General features: G+C 35.0%; 3 protein-coding genes across 5 annotated transcripts in view; 2 read left to right on the top strand and 1 right to left on the bottom strand.

The window, feature by feature from the left end:
- Positions 1 to 1,757, top strand: part of LOC112500515 (4-hydroxy-3-methylbut-2-enyl diphosphate reductase, chloroplastic-like) — a 3,959-nt gene extending 2,202 nt beyond the window's left edge. The window contains exons 4-9 of the mRNA XM_025104015.1: positions 48 to 137; positions 259 to 364; positions 444 to 538; positions 1,041 to 1,226; positions 1,326 to 1,412; positions 1,517 to 1,757. Coding sequence (XP_024959783.1) covers positions 48 to 137; positions 259 to 364; positions 444 to 538; positions 1,041 to 1,226; positions 1,326 to 1,412; positions 1,517 to 1,582 — 630 coding nt within the window. The 3' untranslated portion in view covers positions 1,583 to 1,757. The remainder of the gene's footprint in view (positions 1 to 47; positions 138 to 258; positions 365 to 443; positions 539 to 1,040; positions 1,227 to 1,325; positions 1,413 to 1,516) is intronic.
- Positions 1,758 to 10,242: 8,485 nt separating this feature from the next.
- LOC112500189 (4-hydroxy-3-methylbut-2-enyl diphosphate reductase, chloroplastic-like) lies at positions 10,243 to 18,755 on the top strand. 2 transcript variants are annotated; one of them, XM_025103533.1, is made up of 10 exons: positions 10,243 to 10,531; positions 10,993 to 11,189; positions 12,002 to 12,181; positions 12,560 to 12,691; positions 12,780 to 12,854; positions 12,975 to 13,080; positions 13,163 to 13,257; positions 13,770 to 13,955; positions 14,048 to 14,134; positions 18,487 to 18,755. In XM_025103533.1, the coding sequence occupies exons 1-10, from the start codon at positions 10,270 to 10,272 to the stop codon at positions 18,544 to 18,546; spliced, it is 1,380 nt and encodes a 459-aa protein (XP_024959301.1). In that variant the 5' UTR covers positions 10,243 to 10,269; the 3' UTR covers positions 18,547 to 18,755. The 2 variants fall into 2 exon arrangements, with proteins under 2 accessions (XP_024959301.1, XP_024959300.1); XM_025103532.1 differs by lacking the exon at positions 18,487 to 18,755 and having other exon boundaries at positions 14,048 to 15,504.
- Positions 18,756 to 21,259: 2,504 nt separating this feature from the next.
- LOC112500627 (RING finger protein 5-like) lies at positions 21,260 to 23,842 on the bottom strand. Of its 2 annotated transcripts, XM_025104149.1 has the most exons (3): positions 23,695 to 23,825; positions 23,067 to 23,126; positions 21,260 to 22,053 (listed from the first exon to the last, which is right to left on the bottom strand). In XM_025104149.1, the coding sequence occupies exon 3, from the start codon at positions 22,032 to 22,034 to the stop codon at positions 21,354 to 21,356; it is 681 nt and encodes a 226-aa protein (XP_024959917.1). In that variant the 5' UTR covers positions 22,035 to 22,053; positions 23,067 to 23,126; positions 23,695 to 23,825; the 3' UTR covers positions 21,260 to 21,353. The 2 variants fall into 2 exon arrangements, with proteins under 2 accessions (XP_024959917.1, XP_024959916.1); XM_025104148.1 differs by lacking the exon at positions 23,067 to 23,126 and having other exon boundaries at positions 23,695 to 23,842.
- Positions 23,843 to 25,370: the final 1,528 nt, after the last annotated feature.

The following is a 25,370-nucleotide window of genomic DNA, read 5'->3' as shown; positions in this document are numbered from 1 at the left end:
GAAGTGCAGAACACGTATCCACAATGATATACCTGAATTAAATGATTTCCTACTTTATACAGGCAACATATGTGTGTGATTACATTCTTGGTGGTAAACTTAATGGATCTAGCTCAACAAAAGAAGCTTTTCTGGAGGTGCTGTCTTCTTTTGACTGATTTCAATGATGATTTCTTACATATGTTAGCCAGTTCTTTCCATTTCTCCTTTCGTTCGCTTTCTACTTCTAACTATAGTTTGAACTTCACATGGTTGCAGAAATTCAAATTTGCAGTTTCCAAGGGTTTTGATCCAGACAAGGATCTTGTTAAAGCTGGTGTTGCGAACCAAACTACTATGCTAAAGGGAGAAACAGAGGAGATTGGTCAGTTGTGATTCAGTTAGTTACCACTTGTCTAGCAGTTGCCACTTTTAATACATGCTTCCTTTTTCTTTATTTGCAGGGAAATTAGTAGAGAGGACTATGATGCAGAAGTTTGGAGTAGAAAATATCAACAATCACTTCATAAGCTTCAACACTATCTGTGATGCTACTCAGGCAAGTCCTTTTGGTTTCCTTTTCTTATGTCACAACATGATTGGTCCCACAGAGGCAGATCCAGAAAAATTTCAAAGGGGGGCACAAAATAATTGGCATAATATAAAAAATAAACAAAAACTAATCATAAAAAGTATGGTTTAATTAAAAATGACAAACAAGTCGTTTTTTGGAGCATGCAAGTGAGTTTTTTCTTGTTTTTATCATTCTTTTTTGCTACTACCAAAAAAAGTTAAAAGAGAGCCAAAGGGACATGAACTTGCAGCCTATAAAACCATGTGCAGTGACACTACTAGTAGTATGCAACCACTTTTTGTTAACTTAAGGAAGCACACATCAATTTAAAGCTGGTGCATCTTTAAGATCCCTAAAAATTTCCCATTGTGTCAACATGATAGATTGGGTGCATGTGCATCCTCTCCGGTCTTCTTAAATCCGTCCCTGCCCCACTAACTTTTGAACATTTTCTCTAAGAATAATATGATTTAGTCTATCCTTGTAGGAGCGACAAGATGCTATGTATAAGTTGGTGGATGAAAAGATCGATCTTATGTTAGTAATTGGTGGGTGGAACTCGAGCAACACCTCGCACCTACAAGAGATTGCAGAAGATCGCGGCATTCCATCTTATTGGATTGACAGTGAACAAAGAATAGGTCCTGGAAACCTAATTGCTTACAAGTTGATGGTAAAGACTTTCACCTCATCAACTAGTTTCTGGCGTTATTACTTGCTCTATTTTTGATTGTGTTACATAACTACGTTCAAACCTGTTTCGTTTCAACAGCATGGTGAATTGGTTGAGAAAGAAAACTGGCTGCCAAAGGGCCCTGTCACGATTGGCGTGACATCTGGTGCATCTACCCCCGATAAGGTAACTCTCGTCACTGGAAATATATCGAAACATCTCCAACAGTTTGATTTTGTTTTGTGTGTGTGTGTGTGTGTGTGTTTAACATGTTATATATATATATGCAGGTTGTGGAAGATGCTCTACTGAGGGTATTTGAGATCAAAAGCCAAGAAGCCCTGCAAGTTGCATAGATCAAGTATGTACCCAACTATAATCAAATAGCAAATTATAATACATGATTAAGTTTGTTTAGCATTTAAACATATTTGCAGGTGCTATTAATTACCTTCATTATTGTATGTATAATATTATATAAAAAACCATGATTTCAGTTATATCTGCAAAACGCAGCCTTAAAATACCAAATCAATCCCTAATGATTAGATGAACTTCTACATACAACATGACTTGTACTCTCTCTGTATCTATATTTTAATTTTAATTTGTCCCAAGATAAGTAAGGGGTCGTTTACCAAACACTTACTCGGTAAGCGACTACCGGTAAAATTTAACACTATCATTTACTTAACCGGTAAGATTTTAGTCCACCAAAACGGTATCGTAGCTTACCGTGGTAAGAGTCGTTGCTAGGGCTGTAAACGAACCGGACGAACACGAACGAACACGAACGGAGGCTTGTTCGTGTTCGTTCGTTTAACTTAACCGAACAAACGAACGGTAAACGAACGAAAATAATTGTGTTCGTGTTCGTTCGTTTAGAAATCCGATGTGTTCGTGTTCGTTCGTTTAGAAATCCGATGTGTTCGTGTTCGTTTATGTTCGTTCGTTAAGAAATCCGATGTGTTCGTGTTCGTTTATGTTCGTTCGTTAACAAGTTAAACAAACGTAAACGAACGAACATAAACGAACAGTCTTAACGAACATAAACGAACATGCCTAAATGAACATAAACGAACANTAAACGAACATGCCTAAATGAACATAAACGAACATGCCTAAATGAACATAAACAAACGAACACCACTATTTGTCATTCAGTTAACTATTACACACCAATTGTCCATAGTTTAAAAATAACAAATCACCATTATCATTTGAACAAAAAAAACAATCCGCTCATCATCATTTGTCAGTTGTCACCTCATGGAAGTTCAGTATCATATCGTCAGTTTCCTAAAACAAACAAACAAAACAATTATTAGTTGTTGTAAGAAAACAAGTATCATAAGATTAAGCAAATTACCTTGGTTTTCTTTTTGTGTAGTCCATAATGATGACGATACCAATCAGCTCCGCAAATGAGCATATCTACCGTCTTCGTCCCTAAAGAGGCGCGATGAGCATCGATAACTCTCCCACCAGCACTAAAAGCTGATTCTGAAGCAACAATAGTTATCAGAATTGCCAAAACATCAGCAGCCATTTTAGACAAAATTCTGAACTTCAGATTTTTCTCCTTCCACCACTCCAAGGCATCAAAATATGCACCTGAATCACCAATGTACACGCCTTCTTCTAAATAAATGTCCAACTCTGACTTCACACTTGCAAAAGTGTCAACGCTTCTGATATGTTGATCATACTTTGCCGTGCCACTCTTGATACCAACTCTAGAACTTAACTTGTTATAACCACTCTTAACTCCACTCTCACTTTTGTCAGGTGCACTACTCATCATTTGAACAACATTAGCCGCTTTATGTTGTTCAACATACTCTTCAAACATTTTAGTAAGAGTATCTTGAACAATTTTCATTTGCTTAGGTGCCTCATCCTCTTAATAAATGGAACTAAAAGAGAACTCAACCAATTTCATCTTGCCTTGAACTAAACGATGTAGACACAGTTACTTGTAATATGATTCATTTAGTTAACATAGTACTGTCACTAATGTCCATGAAACTTGTTATTACCATATGATAATATATACACAAAACCTAAAACACAACAAAATAATAGATCAAAAAAACACAAATCCTATAGAATCTAAAAATCTAAAATTGCAAGAATATAGCAACATAGAGCGTAAAAAATGGGAAAATTCTTAAGCAACAAACACTAAAATCGGTTTAGATATGAAGTAAATATAGAAAAAGTTTATGATAACCCGCCCCAAATCTTGAAGAACTGTAAACACAGTGATGATCGTGGTTAAAACAGTAAAAGACAGATAAGGAATTGAGAAAAAAATGTCATATTCAATGATTCTACAAAGGCATTATACACTCTTCCACCTTTTCTATTTTGCCTCTTTTTCTGACTCTTAAGCACCATTGATAGAATGAAAACCTAAAATTGAAATCAAACTAAAACCTTAGAATATTTTCGTAATATTTAAGGTAAAATCAACATGTAAGCCACGAATCATAGATAGGGATTTATCTTATACAAGCTTGGGAACTCTTTCCAATCATTTAGAATACAAACCTAAAATCAAAATCAAAAAGAAATTCGGATGATATTTGAGAGAACGTACCTAGATACTGCCCTTCACGATTGGCGAGTGATCCACAACACGGTCATCTCCTTTGCTTCTGCCCTTCACGACGACCACCACTCCACCAYACGTCCACACCAGTCGATGACCTAGAACTAGAAGAAACCCAACAAAACCCTATTAAAAAGGCCCAATATTAAAAAGGCCTAAACCTTCTTAAAAGCCCAATAATTAAAAAGGTTTTAAAATTTAAATTCAAACTAAATAAATAAAAATTAATATATAAACGAACATAAACGAACGAACGTTTACGAACATAAATGAACGAACAAAACTCTTGTTCATGTTCGTTCGTTTAACTAAACGAACAAAAAAATTTGTTCATGTTCGTTCATTTATTAAATAAACGAACATAAACGAACGAACGTTTACGAACATAAATGAACGAACAAAACTCTTGTTCATGTTCGTTCGTTTAACTAAACGAACAAAAAAATTTGTTCATGTTCGTTCATTTATTAAATAAACGAACATAAACGAACTTCCCGCCGAACGGATCACGAACGGTTCGCTGAACGTTCGGTTCGTTTACAGCCCTAGTCGTTGCCCTCACTTACTTGGTAAGACTCTTGGTCCTGTCGTGCTCTTACCGGGTAAGATTCTTAGTCCTTACCATATTCATCCTGTAAAGTAATGTGACTTGATGTTCGCTTACTCGAGTAAGCGTTTGGTAAATGACCCCTAAGTTTCTAATTTTCCCTCTATCCTTAATGATGAGATAAATAAAGTCTCGTTTGATAAGAAGGTAAAGCTGTCATTTGGTTGTTTAAGAAAATTCAATAATTTCATATTCTTAAAACCGTGTGCTGTTTTCGTTAGACATTTATAGAACGGAGGGAGTAGCATTCTATCACCATAAAGTTGAAAAACACGACCGATTGAGAGTGTTTTCTACAAATTTTAGAAACTTAATTAAATAATGCTACAACTGAGTTACTGGTTTTGGCTTTCTAGGAGGTCAAGGTGAGGTGAAAATGATGTATTGAGTTTATTTGTTGGATTTGGCGATAAAGACAATGTTATGTAACAAAAAATTTATCATTATTTCAATTATGTATGATCAAGTTACAAGAATACGAATTTCGGTTTGACACAATTAAACAAATGAAGTGAAAATTACCAAAAAAGAAAGTTAACATGCGTCGCGACTATAATCATACGAGAAGTTTGTCCAACATTTAATCGAGGGGATTGCTACTTGTTTAGGCATAAACGTTGATGAATCAGAAGATGGATGATTTTCATCGTGAAACAGCGAATCACTAGAAACATGTCATGTGTTCATATTTATGATAAATAATGGATGTGAATTTTCACAGATTATAATGATTTAAGTAAAAAATATTTTAATGATGCGTATAGAGATTTATTTGTAGCCCTGACCTAACTGTTGGATATTCAAGGAACACACTTCAAAGTTCAAACAACGTATGCGAATCATTTAAGAGGGTGTTTGGGATTGCTTATAAAAACAACTTATTGACTTATTACCGGTGTGACATCGATAATAAGCATTTTTGAGTGTTTGGATAAATAGTTTATACTGATGCAAAACCGGTAATAAGGAGTTTTTGAAGAAGTTAAACCTTACTAACTTATAATAATTAATAAGTTGATAAACACTTTTGTAAAAAAACATAAGTTATTTCAAATAAGCAATCCGAAACACCCAAAGTCAAAATCAAAGATGGCGAGCACGGAGCACTGGTTCTATTAATTGCTGATTTACACTTTCAAGAAGAAAATAAAATAAAATTGTATATATGATTTTTTTTTAATCATGAGTGTCTAGATTAGTTTATACAGAGGTATATATAACTTTTAAACTTAAATGAATTAGATGAGTCAAACAAAACGTGTCAAAACGGTTGGTGAAAATGTCAGTGCTTATAATTTTCTAGATTGTTCTATTAATTGAGTCGCAAACAAAACGAAACTCATTATATTTTTAATTAACTGGATATCCGACTCGTTATACAAGCCGACTTATCTCAGGATGACTACCCGTTTTGTGGGTAGCTCGGAGTCACCGCATTTGAACCTCCGTTGCCACAAGAGGCTCTTTATTTCTCCTTGGATTCGAACATGAGACCTCAAAACACTTTTGACATTTGGAATCCAAGCTCAAACCAATCAAGTACTACCCTTGTGGTTACGAAACTTATTATTGTTTTGTAAAAGGACAAATTGCATGAAAAAGTAACGTAGTTTAACTTAATTCTTATTTTAGATAACATACTTTCAGGACTTACATTTTGGTATTTAAGATGTAAAGTTTTAAACATTTAAGTACCCGAGTAACTGGTTGAAGACTAATTTTAGATTAAAAAAAGACTAATTTTAGATTAAAAAAATTCACGTCACTAACCACGTCAGCAAATAATACTGAGTTGGATACCACATCAGTATGATAACAGGTTACCCAGTTACTTAAATGTTTAAAACCTTACATCTTAGATACCAAAATGAAAGTTTTGAAAGTACGTTAGCTAAAATAAGAATCAAGTTAAAGTATGTTATTTTCTCATACAATTTGTTTTTTGTAAAAAGAACTTATATAAATGCAAGTATTCGAAGATTTATCGAAGCCGGATTATATCTCGAAAAACGTGTTGCAAACGGAATTCGAATTAAATACCTTATCAAGCATGCTATGAAGATTTATTGAACATTCAATTTGGATCATTTTTGTTTCATCAGCTAAATACAAGATGATAAATGTTCTTGAAAAATAAACCAATCAATTCTTGTATCAATCTGTATTAACGGTATCAATTTAGTTTTTTTTTATTACCTGGATATCCAACCCGCTGTGCGAGCCGACTAATTCCAGGACGATCATCTGCTTTGCATGTAGCCCGGAGTCACCTCATTTGAACCTCCGTGGCCACGAGGGGATTTTTGTTCATCCTTGGATTTGAACCTGAGACCACATGACACTTTTAACATTTGGAGTCAAGTTCAAACCAATCAAGCACCACCCTTGTGGTTACGATACCAATTTAGTTGGTATCAATATAATTGGTTGGCAGTACTGTACCAACCATCTAAACTTGGTTAGTGCATGACACTAGAAGTTGTATACCATGATAATACCGTACCGACTTATTTTTTGTTAGATATTTTTATTTACTAATTAACGATTTTAATTTTTTTAGTTATCTTAGCTCTAACAGTTTTAGTAACTTGTCCACACCTTCATGGTCCATCGTTGCTCCTCAATTGTCGTTGGTATTAAGCTACTAGTGAATGCTTGTATTATATGGAAATTATTTGAATGCTTATATATGTAGGGATAAGTGGTACAACAGATATCAACAATGTTATTTGAATGCTCGATGATTTTAATGCATCTAGATATAGTTGGTAAATATATTAATATAGATAAATTTGTAACGTCAACTTTTACGATGTTGGTATAAAACCGTACCAACATATACTAACCGAAAAAAGTTGGTACCAGGTATAGTTGGTTGACACATGATATAAAATTTTATGTACCAATTATAATATGTTGGTACACAGTATATAAAAAAAATATAATACTTTACCATGTTCACCCCTATTTTCATCAACTCTTTTCATGCAAGTACTATATGCAATGGCTATGAAATCAAAAAAAAAAAGAAATTCAGTGAATATAGTAAATGACTGGTTTTTTTCTCAATTAGTGTAATAAACTTTTTAATATCTATATTTTAACAGATAACTGATTGATTTTATAACGATTGATAATCGAGAAAATTAACAATTCGTCTTTAAATCAGAAGTAGATGCCTCTTCCAAGGCTCTGTTTAGGCTACCACATTAAAATAAATAGCAAATTACATAAAAAAGTAACATACTTTAACTTGATTCCTATTTTGGATAACGTGTTTTTAAAACTTCTATTTTGTTATCTAAGATGTAAAATTCTAAATATTTAAGTACCCGGTTGAAGTATTAACATGTTATCATGCTGATGCGACGAGTGATATACTATCCAACTCAGTATTATTTGCTAACATGATTAAAGACATTAGTCTTTTTTTTTTTTAATCTAAAATTGAACTTTGTCAAAGGATATTGATTATTTTATTGCATTTTGCTAAAAAGTAGAATTTGGTTGGAAATTACATTTTTGGTTCCTTATCTATATCTGCTTTTTGGTTTTCATACCTGAATTACGTAAAGTACATTTTTGGTTCATTTTGTTTTAAATCTCAAATAAATCTCTTCTATTAACACCGTTAAATGGGCTCCGTTAACGTTATTATGTACCCCTCAAATGAGGGGCACTTTTGTCCTTTTAGATTTATGTTTTTTTTTCTGGAAAAGAAATATCATATATCAAATATTTATATATTAAATAATATTTAATATGTCATTTTTTTTATTAAATCACTTCCAAGAGAAAACGTAGTTCTCCAGATGCCAAACTAGGCTCTTCGTCTTTTTCACTGTCACCGGCTTCCTCCCCTTCTCCTGATCTAAAACCCTATCTCCGACTACCTTCTCGAAGACATACATCTGCAATTTGTGATGGTGGTATCCGATGCCACCAGCAGTAGCCAAGAACCGAGACTCTTATCTTCCGTTGTCAGATTTAGGCATGGGAATGGGCCCGACCCCTTAGGGAATCCGGTCCACCCGTCCCGGTCGAGGACGGAGATTCCCCGCTAAATTGGGGATGGGGATGGGGACGGGTATCGTACTCCCCACCCCGTATCCGTTATATATATATATATATATATATTATATGTGTGTGTATGTATTTTTTTATTAATCTGGTTATCCAACCCAGTATGCGAGCCGACTAATCCCAGGGCGACCATCTGCTTTGCAGATAGCCCAGAGTCACCGCATTTGAACCTCCGTGGCCACAAGGGGATTTTTATTCCTCCTTGGATTTGAACCTGGGACCTCCAGGTACTTTTGACCTTTGGAGCCAAGCTCAAACCAACCAGGCACCACCCTTGTGGTTATATATGTATATTATTTATTTCAATTAAAGCGGTAATTCATAATTTCATATTTCTTAACTTGGTTTATAATCTAAAATTGTTATTTTTTGGATGTCAAGTCAAAATACAATTACTCGCTAAGTTTTGATATTACTCAATATCTTTTGGTATATGTGACTTTAAGTCTTTTTTGGATTAAATTGAACTTTTTTTTTTGTTATAGGTTATTAATTTTTATATGATGTTGTGGTTTTTTTGTATTAAATAAAATTTATTTTGGTTTTGGGTTTGTTGAAAATGTTTGAGATTTAAACATGAATGATCTCTCACATATTTAATTTAAAATAACTTACATTAACAGGGAAAAATCTTCGTTTCCCCGTTGGGAATGGAGATGAAGATGTGATTATATTCCCCGGCGGAGACAAGGACGGGGATAAAGATAAGTAATCGAGGATGGGGGTTGAGGTCCCGCCCCATCCTCGCCTCATTCCCATGCCTAGTGAGATTCACTTTGCAGATGTTCCTGAAGACAATGTACTTTGGGTTTATGAAGACGATCTCAAAGGTTCTTCTTGTTCTTGATTTTGAAGACGAAGGTTCTTGATTTATGAAGACGATTTCGATATCAGATCTGGTTCTTGCTGTTCTTGATTTAGGGTTTTAGAATCGGCTGTCATATTTTGTTTTTGATTTCGGGGTTGTGAGATGGATCAGTTTCCAGATCTTGTTTTCTCGGTTGACAGTTTAAATGTTTTTCTTAACAATGTTCTTGTTTTCAGATCTTCAGATTGTGTTTTTGTTGTCTGAGTTGTGATATGGATCGATTTCCAGATTTTGTTTTGTGGTCATAATAAAATTCGTAAGATTTGTATGAATGTTTTTAAATTTCAAGATTAGGATTTTGGTTATAAGGATTTGATTTTGAGTTTTGATATCAAGGATTTAGGGATCGTTTACCAAACACTTATCCGGTAAGTGCTTATTGGCAAAAGTTAACACTATCATTTACTTACCGGGTAAGATTTTAGTCAATCAAAACGGCATCGTATGCAACAATTTACCCAGTAAACACTTACCATAGTAAGAGTCGTTGCCCTCACTTACCGGGTAAGCCTCTTGGTCCTTGTCTTGCTCTTACCGGTAAGATTCTTGGTCCTTATCATATTCATTCGATAATGTAATGTGATTTGGTAAGCGCTTACTCGAATAAGCATTTGGTAAACGGCCCCTTAATATTGCTTTTGTGTTCGGGATCTGAAACATGAAGTTTGTACCAAGAGTCCAAGGGTATATTTTATAAATTCAAGGGACGAAAACCACAAAACAGGTATAGTTGAGGGACCAAAAATGTAATTCACGACAGAGTCTTCCACTGTCATTAATTATATTGTGATTAAAGCAGGCAAATGGCATAATTCAACCGTAAATCACCTGTTAATCCACACACATTGTTTTCACACACACAATTTCTTCCATGGCGTCTCTTCAACTCACTCCTCCCTCCGGTGTCTCCACTCGCACCGGTCGCTCTCTTTCTGACTTCAGAGTTTTCCGATGCCGGAGGCCTCTCTCCCTCCGATGCTCCGCTGAAGAACTTTCCTTGCCATCTATGGCCGTTGGTTTCGATTTTGACGCCAAGGTTTTCCGGCATAACTTGACCAGAAGCGAGAACTACAACCGGAAAGGTTTCGGACATAAGAAGGAGACTCTTGAGCTCATGAATCAAGAGTATACTAGTAAGAATTAGCAATTCAATTTCTTTTGTTGATTGAATCTTCTGTCTCAATCTGATGTGACTCTTGATGTTTGTTCAAATTCACTTGCGTTATGATTAATTCTATTACGACTTGCAATTTTTGTCTCGGTCTGATGTGACTATTGATGTTTGTTGACCGGTGTTTTTACGCTGGAACTTTTTTGTTGACCGGTGTTTTTACACCGGAACTTTAAGATTGCGATGTTCACAAGAGGAAGATATTTATGTTAAATAATCCTTTCATTACGGTGGAAGCTGTGTTATGATCTGTGCTGTAAATTTTTGTAGGGCGTGTAGCAGATAAACTCTGAAATGATTGATATGTAGTTTGCTCAAATTGAATTCTTTAATGATTGACATGTAGTTTGTTTAAATTAAATATATTCAGAGGAGACCGATTGGGGTTTTCAGTATATTGATGTTTTATGTTATCATTAACAGGCGAGATCATAAAGACTTTAAAGGAGAATAACTACGAATTTACATGGGGAAATGTTATTGTAAAGCTGGCAGAAGCTTATGGTTTTTGCTGGGGTGTTGAGCGTGCAGTCCAGATTGCTTACGAAGCCAGGAAACAGTTCCCTGATAAGACGATATGGATCACAAACGAAATTATTCACAACCCAACTGTTAATAAGGTATCAATTAATTTTTTCTTGGATAAATTTTATAATTCCCTGTGGCTTACAATCTATTGATAATTTTCCTTAATGACAGACTTTTTAAGGGCTTGAATTAGATTATGCTTTCCGTTACTTCCTGAATGTCTTTGTCATTCGAATACACTTCTATTGGTTTTAATTAGAAAATATCGTCATACTTGTTGTGATGAGTACTATGTCTGTTGTAAATGCACCTAGTGAGAACCAAACCTTAGACACTTCAAGTGGCACCAAGTCCAAGTGATTTTCCATTAAGCCAAATCCCTTGGGGTTATCACATTCGACTGGTCTGAAAGTTTAGTCTTTTTCTTGTTCTGAGTTGCCTTATAACAAAATAGACTTGAGTGTCCTGTCTGAAAGCATTATTCTTGTTATGAATTAGACTTGTGGATAGCCTATTATTTCTACTTGCCTCATACATATGTATCCTGTAAATCTTGAGATTTCTCAAAAGATGAAGAATCACCTCGCCTTATGTTTTTTTTTTTTTTTTGTAAGAGTGTCCGGGCCAAAGCCCGACTAATCCCCGGCAAATTTGGAGGCTAAACATGGCCCCACTTAAATGTCGCCAACACTCCCCTCCCAGGGCTCGAACTTGGGTTCATGACTATGCCATGCCCAAGCCTTTACTACTAGGCTGGAAGGTCTTTGACAAACCTCGCCTTATGTTTGTGGTAGTATTTATTATTTCTTTGATATGTTTATTCTTTTTGTGTTGGCATTTTCTGTGATCTATGTTTTATTCAATAGATCATATTTGGTAAAAAGATTGCTTTGTCTAATGCTAGAGACTAGAAGAGATGGAAGTTAAGTTTATTCCCATCAAGGATGGATCTAAGCAGTTTGATGTCATTGATAAGGGTGATGTTGTGATTCTGCCTGCTTTTGGAGCTGCGGTAGACGAGATGTTGACTTTGAGTAACAAACAAGTACAAATAGTTGATACGACGTGCCCTTGGGTGTCCAAGGTAATTCTTTCTCTCTTTTTCTTCTCTGTTTTTGATGCTTTGGTTCTTCATCTTTTGTCTCCATGGTCTATGGGGGCAGAGTCCATCGCTCCCATACACTTGAACCAGGTAAATCTCCTCCTTCTGGAGCTGGGCATAGCCCAGCACAAGGAGGAAGCGCCTCCTTGGTCTCGAATCTAGGTCTCGTGTTAAACACCAGGCCGCCAAATTGGCACTTCTTATGGAGTTATGGTTTTTTTTTTCTGTTATTTACTTGTTTATGTTTTTTGCCCACATAGCATTTAGCTCTGGCCCATGGTTTTCACATGCAATCTTTCAAGTTTTGCATTCATTAAATGATAAGGTTTATATTCTTATGCATTTTTTGTGGGATTCAAGGTGTGGAACACAGTCGAAAAGCATAAGAAGGGTGACTACACATCAATTATTCATGGTAAATATGCCCATGAGGAGACTGTAGCAACGGCATCTTTTGCAGGAAGGTATATCATTTTGAAGAACATGGACGAGGTAAAGCTTAATGTGCTTCTTCTTCTGAAGTGCAGAACACGTATCCACAATGATATACCTGAATTAAATGATTTCCTACTTTATACAGGCAACATATGTGTGTGATTACATTCTTGGTGGTGAACTTAATGGATCTAGCTCAACAAAAGACGCTTTTCTGGAGGTGCTGTCTTCTTTTGACTGATTTCAATGATGATTTTTACATATGTTAGCCAGTTCTTCCCGTTTCTTCTCTCATTCGCTTTCTACTTGTAACTATAGTTCAAACTTCAAATGCTTGCAGAAATTCAAATTTGCAGTTTCCAAGGGTTTTGATCCAGACAAGGATCTTGTTAAAGCTGGTGTGGCGAACCAAACTACTATGCTATCGGGGGAAACAGAGGAGATTGGTCAGTGACAGTTGTTATTCAGTTAGTGTTACCACTTGTGTAGCGGTTGCCATTTTCATGTTTCCTTTTTCTTTATTTGCAGGGAAATTGGTAGAGAGGACTATGATGCAGAAGTTTGGAGTAGAAAATATCAACAATCACTTCATAAGTTTCAACACTACCTGTAATGCTACTCAGGCAAGTTCTTTTGTTTTTTTTCCTTATGTCACGACATGGTTGGTTGCGTTGCTTTCCCCCACTAGAGGCGGGTCCAGAAAAATTTCCTAGCAGGGGCACAAAATAATTAGCATATAATAAAATGAAACAAATATTAATTATAAAAAAGTACGGTTCATTAAAAATGCAAACAAGTGTTTTTTTGCAACATACAAGTGAGTTTTTTCTTTTTTGCTGTTATTGCCAAAATTTTAAAAGTGAGCCAAAACGATTCGAACTTGCAACCTTTAATACCACATGCAATGACACAACTAGTAGTTTGCAACCATTTTTTGTTAAATTATGGGAGAACACATCAATTTAAAGCAGGTGCACCTTAATCCCTTAAGAAATTCCCATTGCATCGAAATGATAGATTGGGTGCATGTGCATCGTCTCCGGTCTTCTTAAAAATTCGCCCCTGTCCCCGCCCCTGTCCCACTAACTTTTGAACATTTTCTCTAAGAATAATATGATTTAATCTATCCTTGTAGGAGCGACAAGATGCTATGTATAAGTTGGTGGATGAAAAGATGGATCTTATGTTAGTAATCGGTGGGTGGAACTCGAGCAACACCTCACACCTACAAGAGATTGCAGAAGATCGCGGCATTCCATCTTTTTGGATTGACAGTGAACAAAGAATAGGTCCTGGAAACCTAATTGCTTACAAGTTGATGGTAAAGACGTTCACCTTATTAACTAGTTTCTGGCGTTATTACTTGCTCTATTTTTTAATACGTTACGTAACTACGTTCAAACGTTTCAACAGCATGGTGAATTGGTTGAGAAAGAAAACTGGCTGCCAAAGGGCCCTATCACGATTGGCGTGACATCCGGTGCATCTACCCCCGATAAGGTAACTCTCATCACTCGAAATTTGTTGGACTATCTCCGACAATTTCTCCGTAAACAAAAGTCAAAATCTCCAAAAATAAAATATGCATTCAGTTCATGCATTCTCTATTTTGAATATTCTAACATTAATTATAGAGTAAATTACATTCTTGGTCCCTGTGGTTTATTGGTTGCCATCACTATGGTCCCTCAAACTTGTTTATTACACTCCTGGTGCCTGTGGTATGCAAAAGCGCACACTTTAAGTCCCTCTTTCTAACGAGATCGGTTTAATCAGTTAACTTAAGGGCTAACTTTGTCATTTTACCATTCTTTTCATCTTTTTCCTAGTAAAAAGAAAATAACTAAATTAATATGTTTTAGAGTAAATTAGGATTTGGTCCCTCGGGTAATTGTGATTTACTCGTGGTTTGCATTTTTGCACTCTTTGAATCCCCATCTTCTAATAGAATTTAATTGGCCTAACAAAAAATTTTAACGGATGTTAAATAGGACTCGGGAGAGTGTGAAAATAAAAACCAGGAGTTCCATCCTTGAATATATTTTGATTTTGGGGGCGACTGTGGGTAGAAGTGTAAACGACAGAGACCAAATCCGTAATTTACTCTTATGCTTCATATATATTATATACAGTAAATTACATTGCTGGTCCCTGTAGTTTGTAGTTTGTCTGATTAAGATCCCTCAGACTAGTTTATTACACTCTCAATACCTGTAGTATGCAAAAATGCAGGCTCTAAGTTACTCACTATTAGAATCAAAAAGATTTTGTTCAGTCAAGGGTATTTATGTATTTGTAACCTTTTCTTGTCTTTTACTATAGGGGCCAAAAATGTAATTCAAATATTATTACTATTATATTAAATGCAAACCACATGTACCCGGTAAGTGATTATCGGGGAGAAAACTCTTACCAACAGTTACGGGTGGACCTATTAAGGGTTGAGCGGGGTCTTGTACACCTGCTTGCTTACTGGATTATCGTGAGAGAAAGTTGAGACGTGAAGAGGGTGCACCCGCTTATATGAGAGTACCCTTAAATATTTGGAAACCAAGTTTATAACAAGAATCACAAGTTGACGAGATGGTTGTTGCAACCTGGTTAAAGCGTTCGTTTCTAACGGGTGTCCTGGGTTCAAGCTACACTCGTTGCGAGTTTTTAAGTTTTTTTCCTTTAAATGGTTCATGTTATGAAATGTTAAAAATGGAAGGGTGTTCTTAATTTTTTTTGAAATTGAAAGGACTAAACCGAAATTTTTAATAAAACTTATCTAAATAATAGGTTTTTGTTTCCACTTTTGTTATTCAATCACCACCCATGAAGAATCCTCCATCCTTACATTTTATTTGTATTTTTCTAGCATTTATTTATTTATCCTAAATTATTTTAATTTCATTATTGATTTGCCTTATTTACTCTAAATTCTAGGTTCGTTTTAAATTGATTTTATCTCATCTGTGATTTGTCATTCTATATCTGTTCTAATTTTGTTTAGTTGTTTTTCATATGCTCAAACTACAGTGTTAGATTTTATTTTGGTTAGTTAATTTAAATTGAAAACATAATTGAAAATCTAGAAAAAGTCTTAGATGCATAAGAAAACATAATTGAAAATCTACAAAAAAAAAAAGATCGAGAACTAAATCAAATCTTAAAAAGTAAAAAAAAATGGGAAATAAAAAAAAAACCGAAAAAAGCCCCTTATACAAATGGAATTTGGCTAAAACACGATATGCGTAAGACATAGTTTTACGTTTTGCTAAAAAGGTAAAAGTCGACTTCATTTTTAAAAATGTATTTTATTCCTTAAATTAACACAAGTAACTCAGTCAAATCATGTTGACTTTCCATGCACTGATTGTGCATTTTGCAACTTCAAAAAGTGCACACATTCAAAATAATTATTGGATCCGCCATTGCCAACAATCCATTTTGATGACCAAGAATGTTACCTGATAAGATAATTTTTTATTGATAAGCGTTTGATAAATGGCTCGTAAAGGGATCTAAATTTGACAATTTTTCCATTATGGAGCGATCATGGAGTGCATGTACATCACACCTCCTACGGTGGTTGCCAAAGCTCCGAGTGAACCCGAATACTTTGATAGGGGGAACCGGTGGTGTTGTGGTCAGAAGGGGGTAGTCGGTGATCACTGGCACTGGGGTGGAGGGTGTCTAATGACAAGGATGATGTTTATATTATATATATTTAAAGGTTATTTTGAGAAGTGGTAAATATTTAAGATGTAAAGAAGTTGATTCTCGTCTTTCGTACAGTCAAGATCGGATTTGGCTGGTCAATTATTACAGCTTTGACTGGTCAATAATTACGACTTTCATCGGTTAAAAATTGCGGTTATGCGAAACATAGAGAGAGTAGTTTTGTAACTTTTAAAAATAGGCGGCAAATGGGTTCACATACGAACCAATGTGATTATCCAGTGCTTCATGGTGAAAGCCGTAAATATTTACCAGATGAAAAGCTAGGATCATTTCTTTACTTCTCAAATATTTACCGCTTTTCAAATAAACTTTTCTATGTGTATATATATTATATATATGTATGTATATATATATATATATATATATATATATATCAGATCTCTCTATCTCGTTAATGTCATATTTATATTCCAGATCAGCCAAATTCTGTCGTTCCCTTCATTCTCCACAGTAATGGCTTTACTACAATCCTTTCCCAAGAGAGATCCCCCTTGCCGTTGTTGTCTCTAACTAAACCACCACCAGTACACTCTTCCACTACAGATGCTGAAAACTCGATTCCTTCCCAAGCTTTTCTCTTGGCCCTAACTTGCTAGTACTCAACCCAGATATAAAAAAAGTAAGAGCGCCCTCCTGTCGCAAAATAGTGAATTAGGTTCAATTGGAAAAACATCTATAAATGACCACTACGAACCCGCTAACCTCTTTTATTTTCTTTTCCATATATATAGAAAATAAAATAAAAGAGGTTAGTGGAGTTAGAGAAGGGAAACCAATCCATGACGAAAATGACATGGTGACCATATATGTGATTGTTTCGTTTGGAGGATTCAATCCAGAATTTTTGATAAACAGATGACGGGGATTTGTAATTTACTGTAAAAAAGGGTTATTCTCTCTTCCTCCGTTTATTTTATTTATAGGTAAGGGAATTTTTTTTTCTTGGGAAAAACAAAAGGTTTATTATAGGCATGGCCGCATGGGAATGGGGCGGGGACCTTTATCCCCGTCCTCGTCCCTATCCCTGTTGGGGAATATAATCACATCTCCATCCCCGTTCCCCGTTTCTGTTGGGGAATATAATCACATCTCCATCCCCATCCCTAACGGGGAACGGGGATCTCCAACGGGGAAACGAAGATTTCTTTTTTCGTTTATGTAAGTCATTTTAAATTAAATATGTGAGAGACCATACATGTTTAAATCTCAAACATTTTCAATGAACCTAAAACCAAAATGAATTTAATTTAATATAAAAAAACCACAACATCATATAAGAATTAATAGTCTATAACAAAAAAAATCAATTTAATCCAAAAAAACTTAAAAGTCACATGCACCAAAAGATATTGAGTGATATAAAACCATATCGAGTAATATACAAAACTTATCAAGTAATTGTATTTTGAATTGACATCCAAAATATTACATATTGACATCTAAAAAATAACAATTTTAGATTATAAACTTAGTTAGGAAATAGGAAACTTTGAATTACTACTTTAGTTGAAATAAGTAATACACACACACACATATATATAAATATATTTAATTTATTAATTAATGTATATAATGGGTACGGGCCGGGGCGGGGAGTACGATTCCCGTTCTCGTTCCCGTCCCCATCCCCGATTTGAGACAAACGGGGATCCTCGTTCTCATCCCTGATTTAGCGGGGAATCCCTGTCTTCGACCGGGACGGGTGGTCTAGGTTCCCCAACGGGTCGGGGCCCATTCTCATACCTAGGTCATTATGTGTTCATTTAATTTCAAGAAAAAAACCTCCTGGAAACTCCCAAAATCTTCCTTGTTCATCTTGTATATATATCTGAGTATCACAGTGAATATCGTTTGTAGGTATCACAGTGTGTATCTTGTGTTCACATAAAATTCATCGAAATAAGATTCGCCGGAAAGAGGAAAGATAAGAGATGAGAGAGGATATTTATAAAATCCTAAAATGCCTTTAATTAATATTTTAAGTTAAAAATACCAAAATTATTAATTTCCTAATTTAATCTTTGATTTGTGGTTGAGATTGAATCTCACAGTTAGCACAAACAAAACAGTTCTAATTTAATTAGATCACCTATTATTTAACATGGTATATATTTATATATATGCAGGTTGTGGAAGATGCTCTACTGAGGGTATTTGAGATTAAACGCCAAGAAGCCGTTGCATAGATTTTGTACCCAACCATAATGAGTAAGTTCCGAATTTCCTCTTTTGACTCTAATTATGAGATAGAGAGTTTCTCTCTTTGTTATCAAGGGTAAAAGTGTCATTTGCTTATTTAAAGAGTTCAATAATTACATATTTTTAAAACAGTGTACTATTTTCATTGTTGACATTTATTTTGGGACGGAAGGAATAGCATTCTATAACCATAAAGTTGAAAAACATGACTGATTGAAAGTGTTTTTTTTATTAACCTGAATATCCAACCTGCTATGCGAGCCGACTAATTACAGGACAACCTGCTTTGCGGGTAGCCCGAAGTCATCGCATTTGAACCTCTGTGGCCACAAGGGGATTTTTATTCCTCCTTGGATTTGAACTTGGGACCTCCAGACACTTTAGACCTTTTGAGCCCAAGCTCAAACCAATCAGACATCACACCCTTGTGGTTTTGATTGAGAGTGTTTTTCAAATGCTTTTTATAATGCTACAACTAAATTATTGGTTACTAGGTGAATATGGTATATTGAGTTTATTTGTGGTATTTGTCGTAATTCATATACAAATATTAAAATTATCCTTAAAAAATATGAGGTGACATTGAAGGATTAATCGAGGGAATTGTGACCGGTTTAGGCATATATGTTGATGAAATTTGGGCTGGGAGGGAAGTTCGGTTGAGAACCATATTTCCATTGTGAATAAGGGAACCACCAGAAGTACATCACATGTTTATACTCATTATAAATGACGGATTTGAATTTTTAACAACGTATGAGATGCATCATGAGGTCAAAATCGAGATCGCGAGCACTGATTCTATGAATTTCTAATTATGACTTTTTTAAACTGTGGGTGTCTTGATCGGTTTTTGAATGGACTGATCTTATAATACCTTGAATTTGAATTAGATATTTACACAATCAAAATTTTTAGTATATATAAATTAAAAATAGTTTGATTTTCTGATATTTCACTGTGGTGGAAAGAAAAATAAGTCACATTCTTTTTTTATTAACCTGGATATCCAACCCGGCGACCACCTAGATAGCTTGGTGTCACCGCATTTGAACCTCCGTGGCCACAAGAGGATTTTTATTTCTCAATGGATTTGAACTTGGGACCTCATGGTGCTTTTAACCTTTGGAGTCAAAGCTCAAATCAATCAGACATCACCTGGTGGTTAGCCACATTCTTTTTAGTATCTATGAATACAAAATAAATTACTTTTTCCTTGTAATAACATGATTTAATGTATCAAAGTACAAGGTATCGACACAAATACTAGAGTTACACACATTTATTTGAAAGATTTTTACGATAGCAACATACACGTTCAACACAAAAAAATTACGTAAAACAAAGACCGGCATAGCAACGGGGTGGGGATGGGACGGGTTTTGTAATCCGGGCCCCGACCCCGGCTTTTAGTAACAGCCCCCGACCCCATCCCCGGGTTTTAGTAACAGCCCCCGTCCCCATCCCCGGCTGGTACAAGGATTAATATCTCGTCCCTGGTTTATTTTCTAGTCAAACCTCGATCATCGTCCCCAGCCAAGACCTAACTTTATAAAATAAATAAATAAATAAATATATATATATATATATATATATATATATGTGGAGGTTCAAACGAGAACTTATATGATTTACGAGAATACGAGAACAACCTACTAATCTCAAACTTTTTTAGTCAATAATTTAAATTATATTAAATACAAATAAGTCAATAAGGGCAGTAATGTAATTAGGTATTTTATATAATTTTTATTATATTTTAATTAATTAGAATTATCCACCAGATCATAGTTTATGTATCTATATGAAGGATGGACGGTTATGGACGGTTAGACAGTTACTATATAACTGGAAAACAGTTATAACCATAAGGTTGGAGGGTAGTTACAAACCGAGTCAGAAGCACCACGAAACAAAAGTTCAGAGATCTGATCATAAAGACTCTGAAGACACGACCAGATCTCTAATCATACGGATCAGAGACCCCGAAGCTCCAAAGGCCAAAGCTCTCGTCAAGAGGACCAAAGGCTCTGATCCTCAACACTTAGAAATTTCAGCGGTAACACACAGCTTTGATCACGCTACCTTTGGACTATACTTGGTGAAATTCCACAAAGTTCGTTTCAACCTTCTAAAATTAGTCTAGATCATCCCGAAGCATAAAAAATCTCTAAGTACGACTTTTCATAAAATTCGTAAATCTCGGGGCGTTGCCCCTCTACCCCGCCCGCTGATCGGTCAGCGGGACCAAATTAGGTTTGAAAGCTCACTCTCAAATCCACCCCCACCGGACACTCGATATCCACCCTACATAGGATGTGGTGAGGTTACATTTCTGTACAACTCACGATGATTCACGAAAACAGTCATTCTACCCTCTAGAGTAGATGTCAAGTTTAAGTCCGACCCATTCCATCCCAAACCCTACTTTGAAGTGAGATATACTGGGCTGACTTGGTTTACAGGGTGGGCCGGTGGGGTGAGGTAGAGCCTTAGAGCCTCGCAAGACCCGACCCGACCCATTTGCATCTGATTTTTCCAACCAACCTGTTACATTAATGGCACTAGGAACCCTTCTAGACAATAAGTGGCTACTAGACCTCAAAAGGTGCCATATGACTCCATAGCCAGAAAGGAGATACAGTGTTCCTTTGGCTTCTTTTTTTTAGCAACTAGATTGTTTGTTCATTTTTGCAAGTATATGGTTGTATAGGGGATAAAATGTCTTGTATACACTGGTTCAAGACACTGACTTGATACAAAATGCATAGTAATTTAAGAATCTAAACAAGATTTAGAATGGTGAAGACGAAATAAGCATAACAACAACAAGAAGACCAAGGAACAAGAAACATATCTTCTGGAAAACCGAATTAGCTCCTTGCCCATGAATCGGGTAGTGATGAAAGCCATGTGCGTAGCCTCCATGACCATAAGATGAAAACAAATACGGAACTCCAATAGTTGGTCCATATGTAGTTGCATCGTGAAATCCATGAACCTGAAAGTTCAGAAGTGACGGAATGGCGCCAAAAAGAGCAGTCCTAGTTAAGTTCCCCAGCCTTGCAGTTGCCATTGGCACCAAACCCCCTTGTGCACCAAGCCCATCTTGTCGGAAATAGGATAATTGTGGTGCTGGAGCCGTTTGGGGTCTGTGGCTAGCCGGGCGGCTAGGAATTTTGTCTCTAGATAAAGAACAAGCCCTGAGGTCCGAGTTTGATGTACCCCTTCCATAAATAGGGACCAAGTTGTCATCTTTTACAAGGGATTTGCAAACAGGGCATTCATGGGAGTGAGAATGAAACTGCAGCCATTTGTAGAGGCATGGCCAACAATAGAGGTGGCCACAGAGTGTGACAATGGGGTCTTGAGCTAAATCAAAGCAAATATTGCATTCAAAAACTCCTGTACAGTAGTTATTATCGACCGAACAAGAGGGGCTCGCTGATTCTTGAAAAGCACCATCTGTATCCATATGTCAGATCTTTGAACGCCTGAAAGATCGAATAACAACCATAAAAAAAGCTTTAGGTTCATTGTTATAATCAGCTAGGGAGTTAATAGTCACCTATCATGTAATACAAGACATGGAAGATTGAAGGGCCCGTGTTTGTTTGTTTGTTTGGAGGATTCGGGATTTCACATTCAGAATGTCCAAAGACAGTGCTATTGTTGTTGATGGTCTAACGAAATTGTCTAAAAGAATCAGTAATTGGTGTTAGAGTACCACATCGGCTAGACTTGGACCATTTCTCATCCATATATGTTGGAACCTTACTTCTCTTCCCTGAAATATCTCTTTTGAAGAGTAATCTAATGTGGTTCAACGTGTTCTTACGATTAGAAAGGCAAATGTGAGCTTGCAATGTAAGGGCACCAAAAGAAAGAAGTGATTAGCATATCTAAGAAATCTAAGATACATGCAAAAATGCAAGATAAAACTCAAGTTGACAAAATGACAGATATTCGGCCAAAGAAGTGAAAACAAGGAATGCTATAGTTGGCAACTAGAGTGTTGGGCAACGCTAAACCATCAAGAGTTAGCTATGGGGGACACTATTACACTAAGGAGGGAGTCAGGTCAGAGGCGGATCCAGAAAAAATTCCAAGCGCGGGCACAAAATAACTAACATAATATAAAATAGAACAGAACGTTAATAATAAAAAGTACAATTTAATTAAAAATGAGATACAAGTGGTTTTTCTTCTTTTCTACTTGCTGTTACCAAAAAATTTAAAGCCAAATGGATTCAAACTTGCAACATGTAATGCCACTTGCAATGAAATTACTAGCAATCTATAATAATTTTCTGTTAACTTAGGGGAGCACACATCAAATTAAACCCCTAGAAAACTTGTTATTGCGATGGGACGATATAGCATGGGAATGAGCACCCCCTAGGCTATTACTGTATCCGCCCCTGGAGGAAGTTCAGCAAGGGTTTTGAGGGGTTGAACCGCCAAAGTTGGATGTGAAGCTAGACAAACATTATGCCTATTTGCTTACCATTTACAAAGCCAGCGAAGATCCTTGGTCGTTTCACCGTTTTCTTCAAATGAAGTTGTTCTTTTGGCAATTTTGCAGTAATCGGATGATTAAAACATGAAATGCCAAGGAGAATGGATTGAAATGTTAATAGCAACAAAGCCTAAAACAAGTCAATCTAATACAGATTCATTCAATCAAGCACAGAAGAAAATATCCCTAACAAAATTGCACTAAATCACAAAATCAAAAAGACCATAATCACGATTAGACACAACACAGCATAAATTTTCGAGATCTTTTCTATATTATCAAGCAAACAATATATTTCAAGGACATAAGAACATCAACAAGGCAATAAACAAGCTATAATTAAATCGACAGCAATCCTGCATTCTGTTAATCAATATACGACATTCTAACATCATAAATATGGCAAATTTTCAAATCGAGAACCGTGAGGATGAGATTCGCAAGTCGAATACGAAATAAAGCTGTATCTGCTTCAATTACAAAATCAATATGAGATTGAAAATTATAAACACAGCCGTTAAACCCTAAAATTCATTTTTTTCCCAATACAAATCAATCCAAATTCCCATAACAAAAGGAAAAATCAAACAAAAGGAGATGAAGATCAAAATCATACCAGATGGATCAGCGACGTAGTTAAAGTAAATCGGATCTGCTACAGAAATTTAAAACAAAGAAAAAGGGAGCGCAATTATGGAGGATCCATTGCTACCGCCCAAAAAAATCTAACGAACATCCCAACCCAACTGCCCTTCCAACAAAATTAACGTCAATTTTTATATACAAAATAATTAATTTATTACTATATTTATTTTTAATTAAAAATTACAAACTAAATTATTATAACAATCATTTATATTTTTTTTGGAAATATAAAAATTGTCTTTTTTATTTTATATATTTAAAAATACTAGAAGGGTACTCGTGCAATGCAGTGAGATTCATCTTGATTTTAATGTTTCGTTTTATACTTTGAGTTTATCAATGTTATAATGCGATTTTATGTGGTTTTGAGGAAAATGAAATGTTTTTATTTTGAATGAAAAATAAATTTGAAGATATTATAAAATTTTGATGAAAGTAAATGATATTAATATCAAATTAACTATTTAAAAATTCTTTTTTTTGTGTAATTTCTTTAATTCAATTTTTTTATTATGATTTAATTGAATTTTAAAAAGGAACTAATTTATTTTTGGTTTAATAAAATAATTTTTCTAAGATAATAATTAAGTATTCTGTTAGAACTCAATGATTATTTGAATTATATTTTAGATTTTTTATATTTAAAATGATGTTTATCATGTATTTGATTGTGTTTATCTGCAGTTAATTATACGAATTCAAAGATGGAGCTTTAACAAGATGTACTCATACAAATTTTATTTGTAATCTTGAATTTTAAGTAATATGCATCAATAAACAGTATTTTAAGCATAAAAAAATGTTTTTAAGAGTTTTTGTCAAATATTTTATAATATAGTATAGATAAATAAAAAATATGTAGATACAAACGAGAAATTACGTGAGAATAACAGTTATGGTAAGAACAATTTCGAGTTAACTTAGCTTTCTGTAACTACTTTCAGTAAATTCAATTACATTTATCTACCTTTATCTTCACTTTTAAGTCATTTTCACAAACTTTAACATACTTTATTGAAACAAAGTACATTATTTTTTTATGCAATATGTACTAAAAATAACAGAAAATATGACATCATGAAATGTCAGATTAATGATTTGTTTTGAAAAAAAATAAACCCGTTATAAACAGTTGTCGTTCTAAAATTTGTATCTGAAAAACAAATTCAATATATCAAAAAGAAGAGAAAAAAATCTTATTAATTTAAATGAATACAAGTATACGATAATTAATTTACAGTAACATCAATGGACGGATTTACTAACTATAAAATGGTTTCAGATCAATTAACTGAATATAAACAACAGATTTGGGATCATGTGAGACCAAAGTTTTTTCGTGAGACCCGTAAGATCAATTCTCAATCCTTGGATTAGATCTACAATCTGAACATTCATAATCACAAAATTGCCACGAGACTTCTCAATAATCACAAAATTGTCACCGTGCAACTTTAGACCATTAGATCATTATCTTATGATGTTGATCAATGAACATAAATTGGTCTTACGGGTCTTACGAAAAACCTTTGATCTCACGTGAACCCAACCCTATAACAATATTGTTTAAAGTTTTAACGAGATTTCAAAAGCGAATAAGACGATGCTAACAATCATGTTAAAACTATAACACCCGTAGTTTCGAGT

This window comes from Cynara cardunculus (assembly GCF_001531365.2).
Source record: "Cynara cardunculus var. scolymus isolate 2C chromosome LG 17, CcrdV1, whole genome shotgun sequence".
In the NCBI taxonomy this organism is placed as follows: domain Eukaryota; kingdom Viridiplantae; phylum Streptophyta; class Magnoliopsida; order Asterales; family Asteraceae; genus Cynara; species Cynara cardunculus.
Note: the sequence above shows the minus strand (reverse complement) of the source record. Positions and strands in the feature narration are given on the sequence as shown.

Bases quoted from the DNA above. Each gene is read 5' to 3' on its own strand.
- LOC112500189 (XM_025103532.1), top strand. From the start codon at position 10,270: ATGGCGTCTCTTCAACTCACTCCTCCCTCCGGTGTCTCCACTCGCACC. The intron at 11,190-12,001 runs GTATCAATTAAT...GTCTAATGCTAG, and splicing joins ACAACCCAACTGTTAATAAG to AGACTAGAAGAGATGGAAGT. The intron at 13,258-13,769 runs GCAAGTTCTTTT...CTATCCTTGTAG, and splicing joins CTACCTGTAATGCTACTCAG to GAGCGACAAGATGCTATGTA.
- LOC112500627 (XM_025104148.1), bottom strand. From the start codon at position 22,034: ATGGATACAGATGGTGCTTTTCAAGAATCAGCGAGCCCCTCTTGTTCG.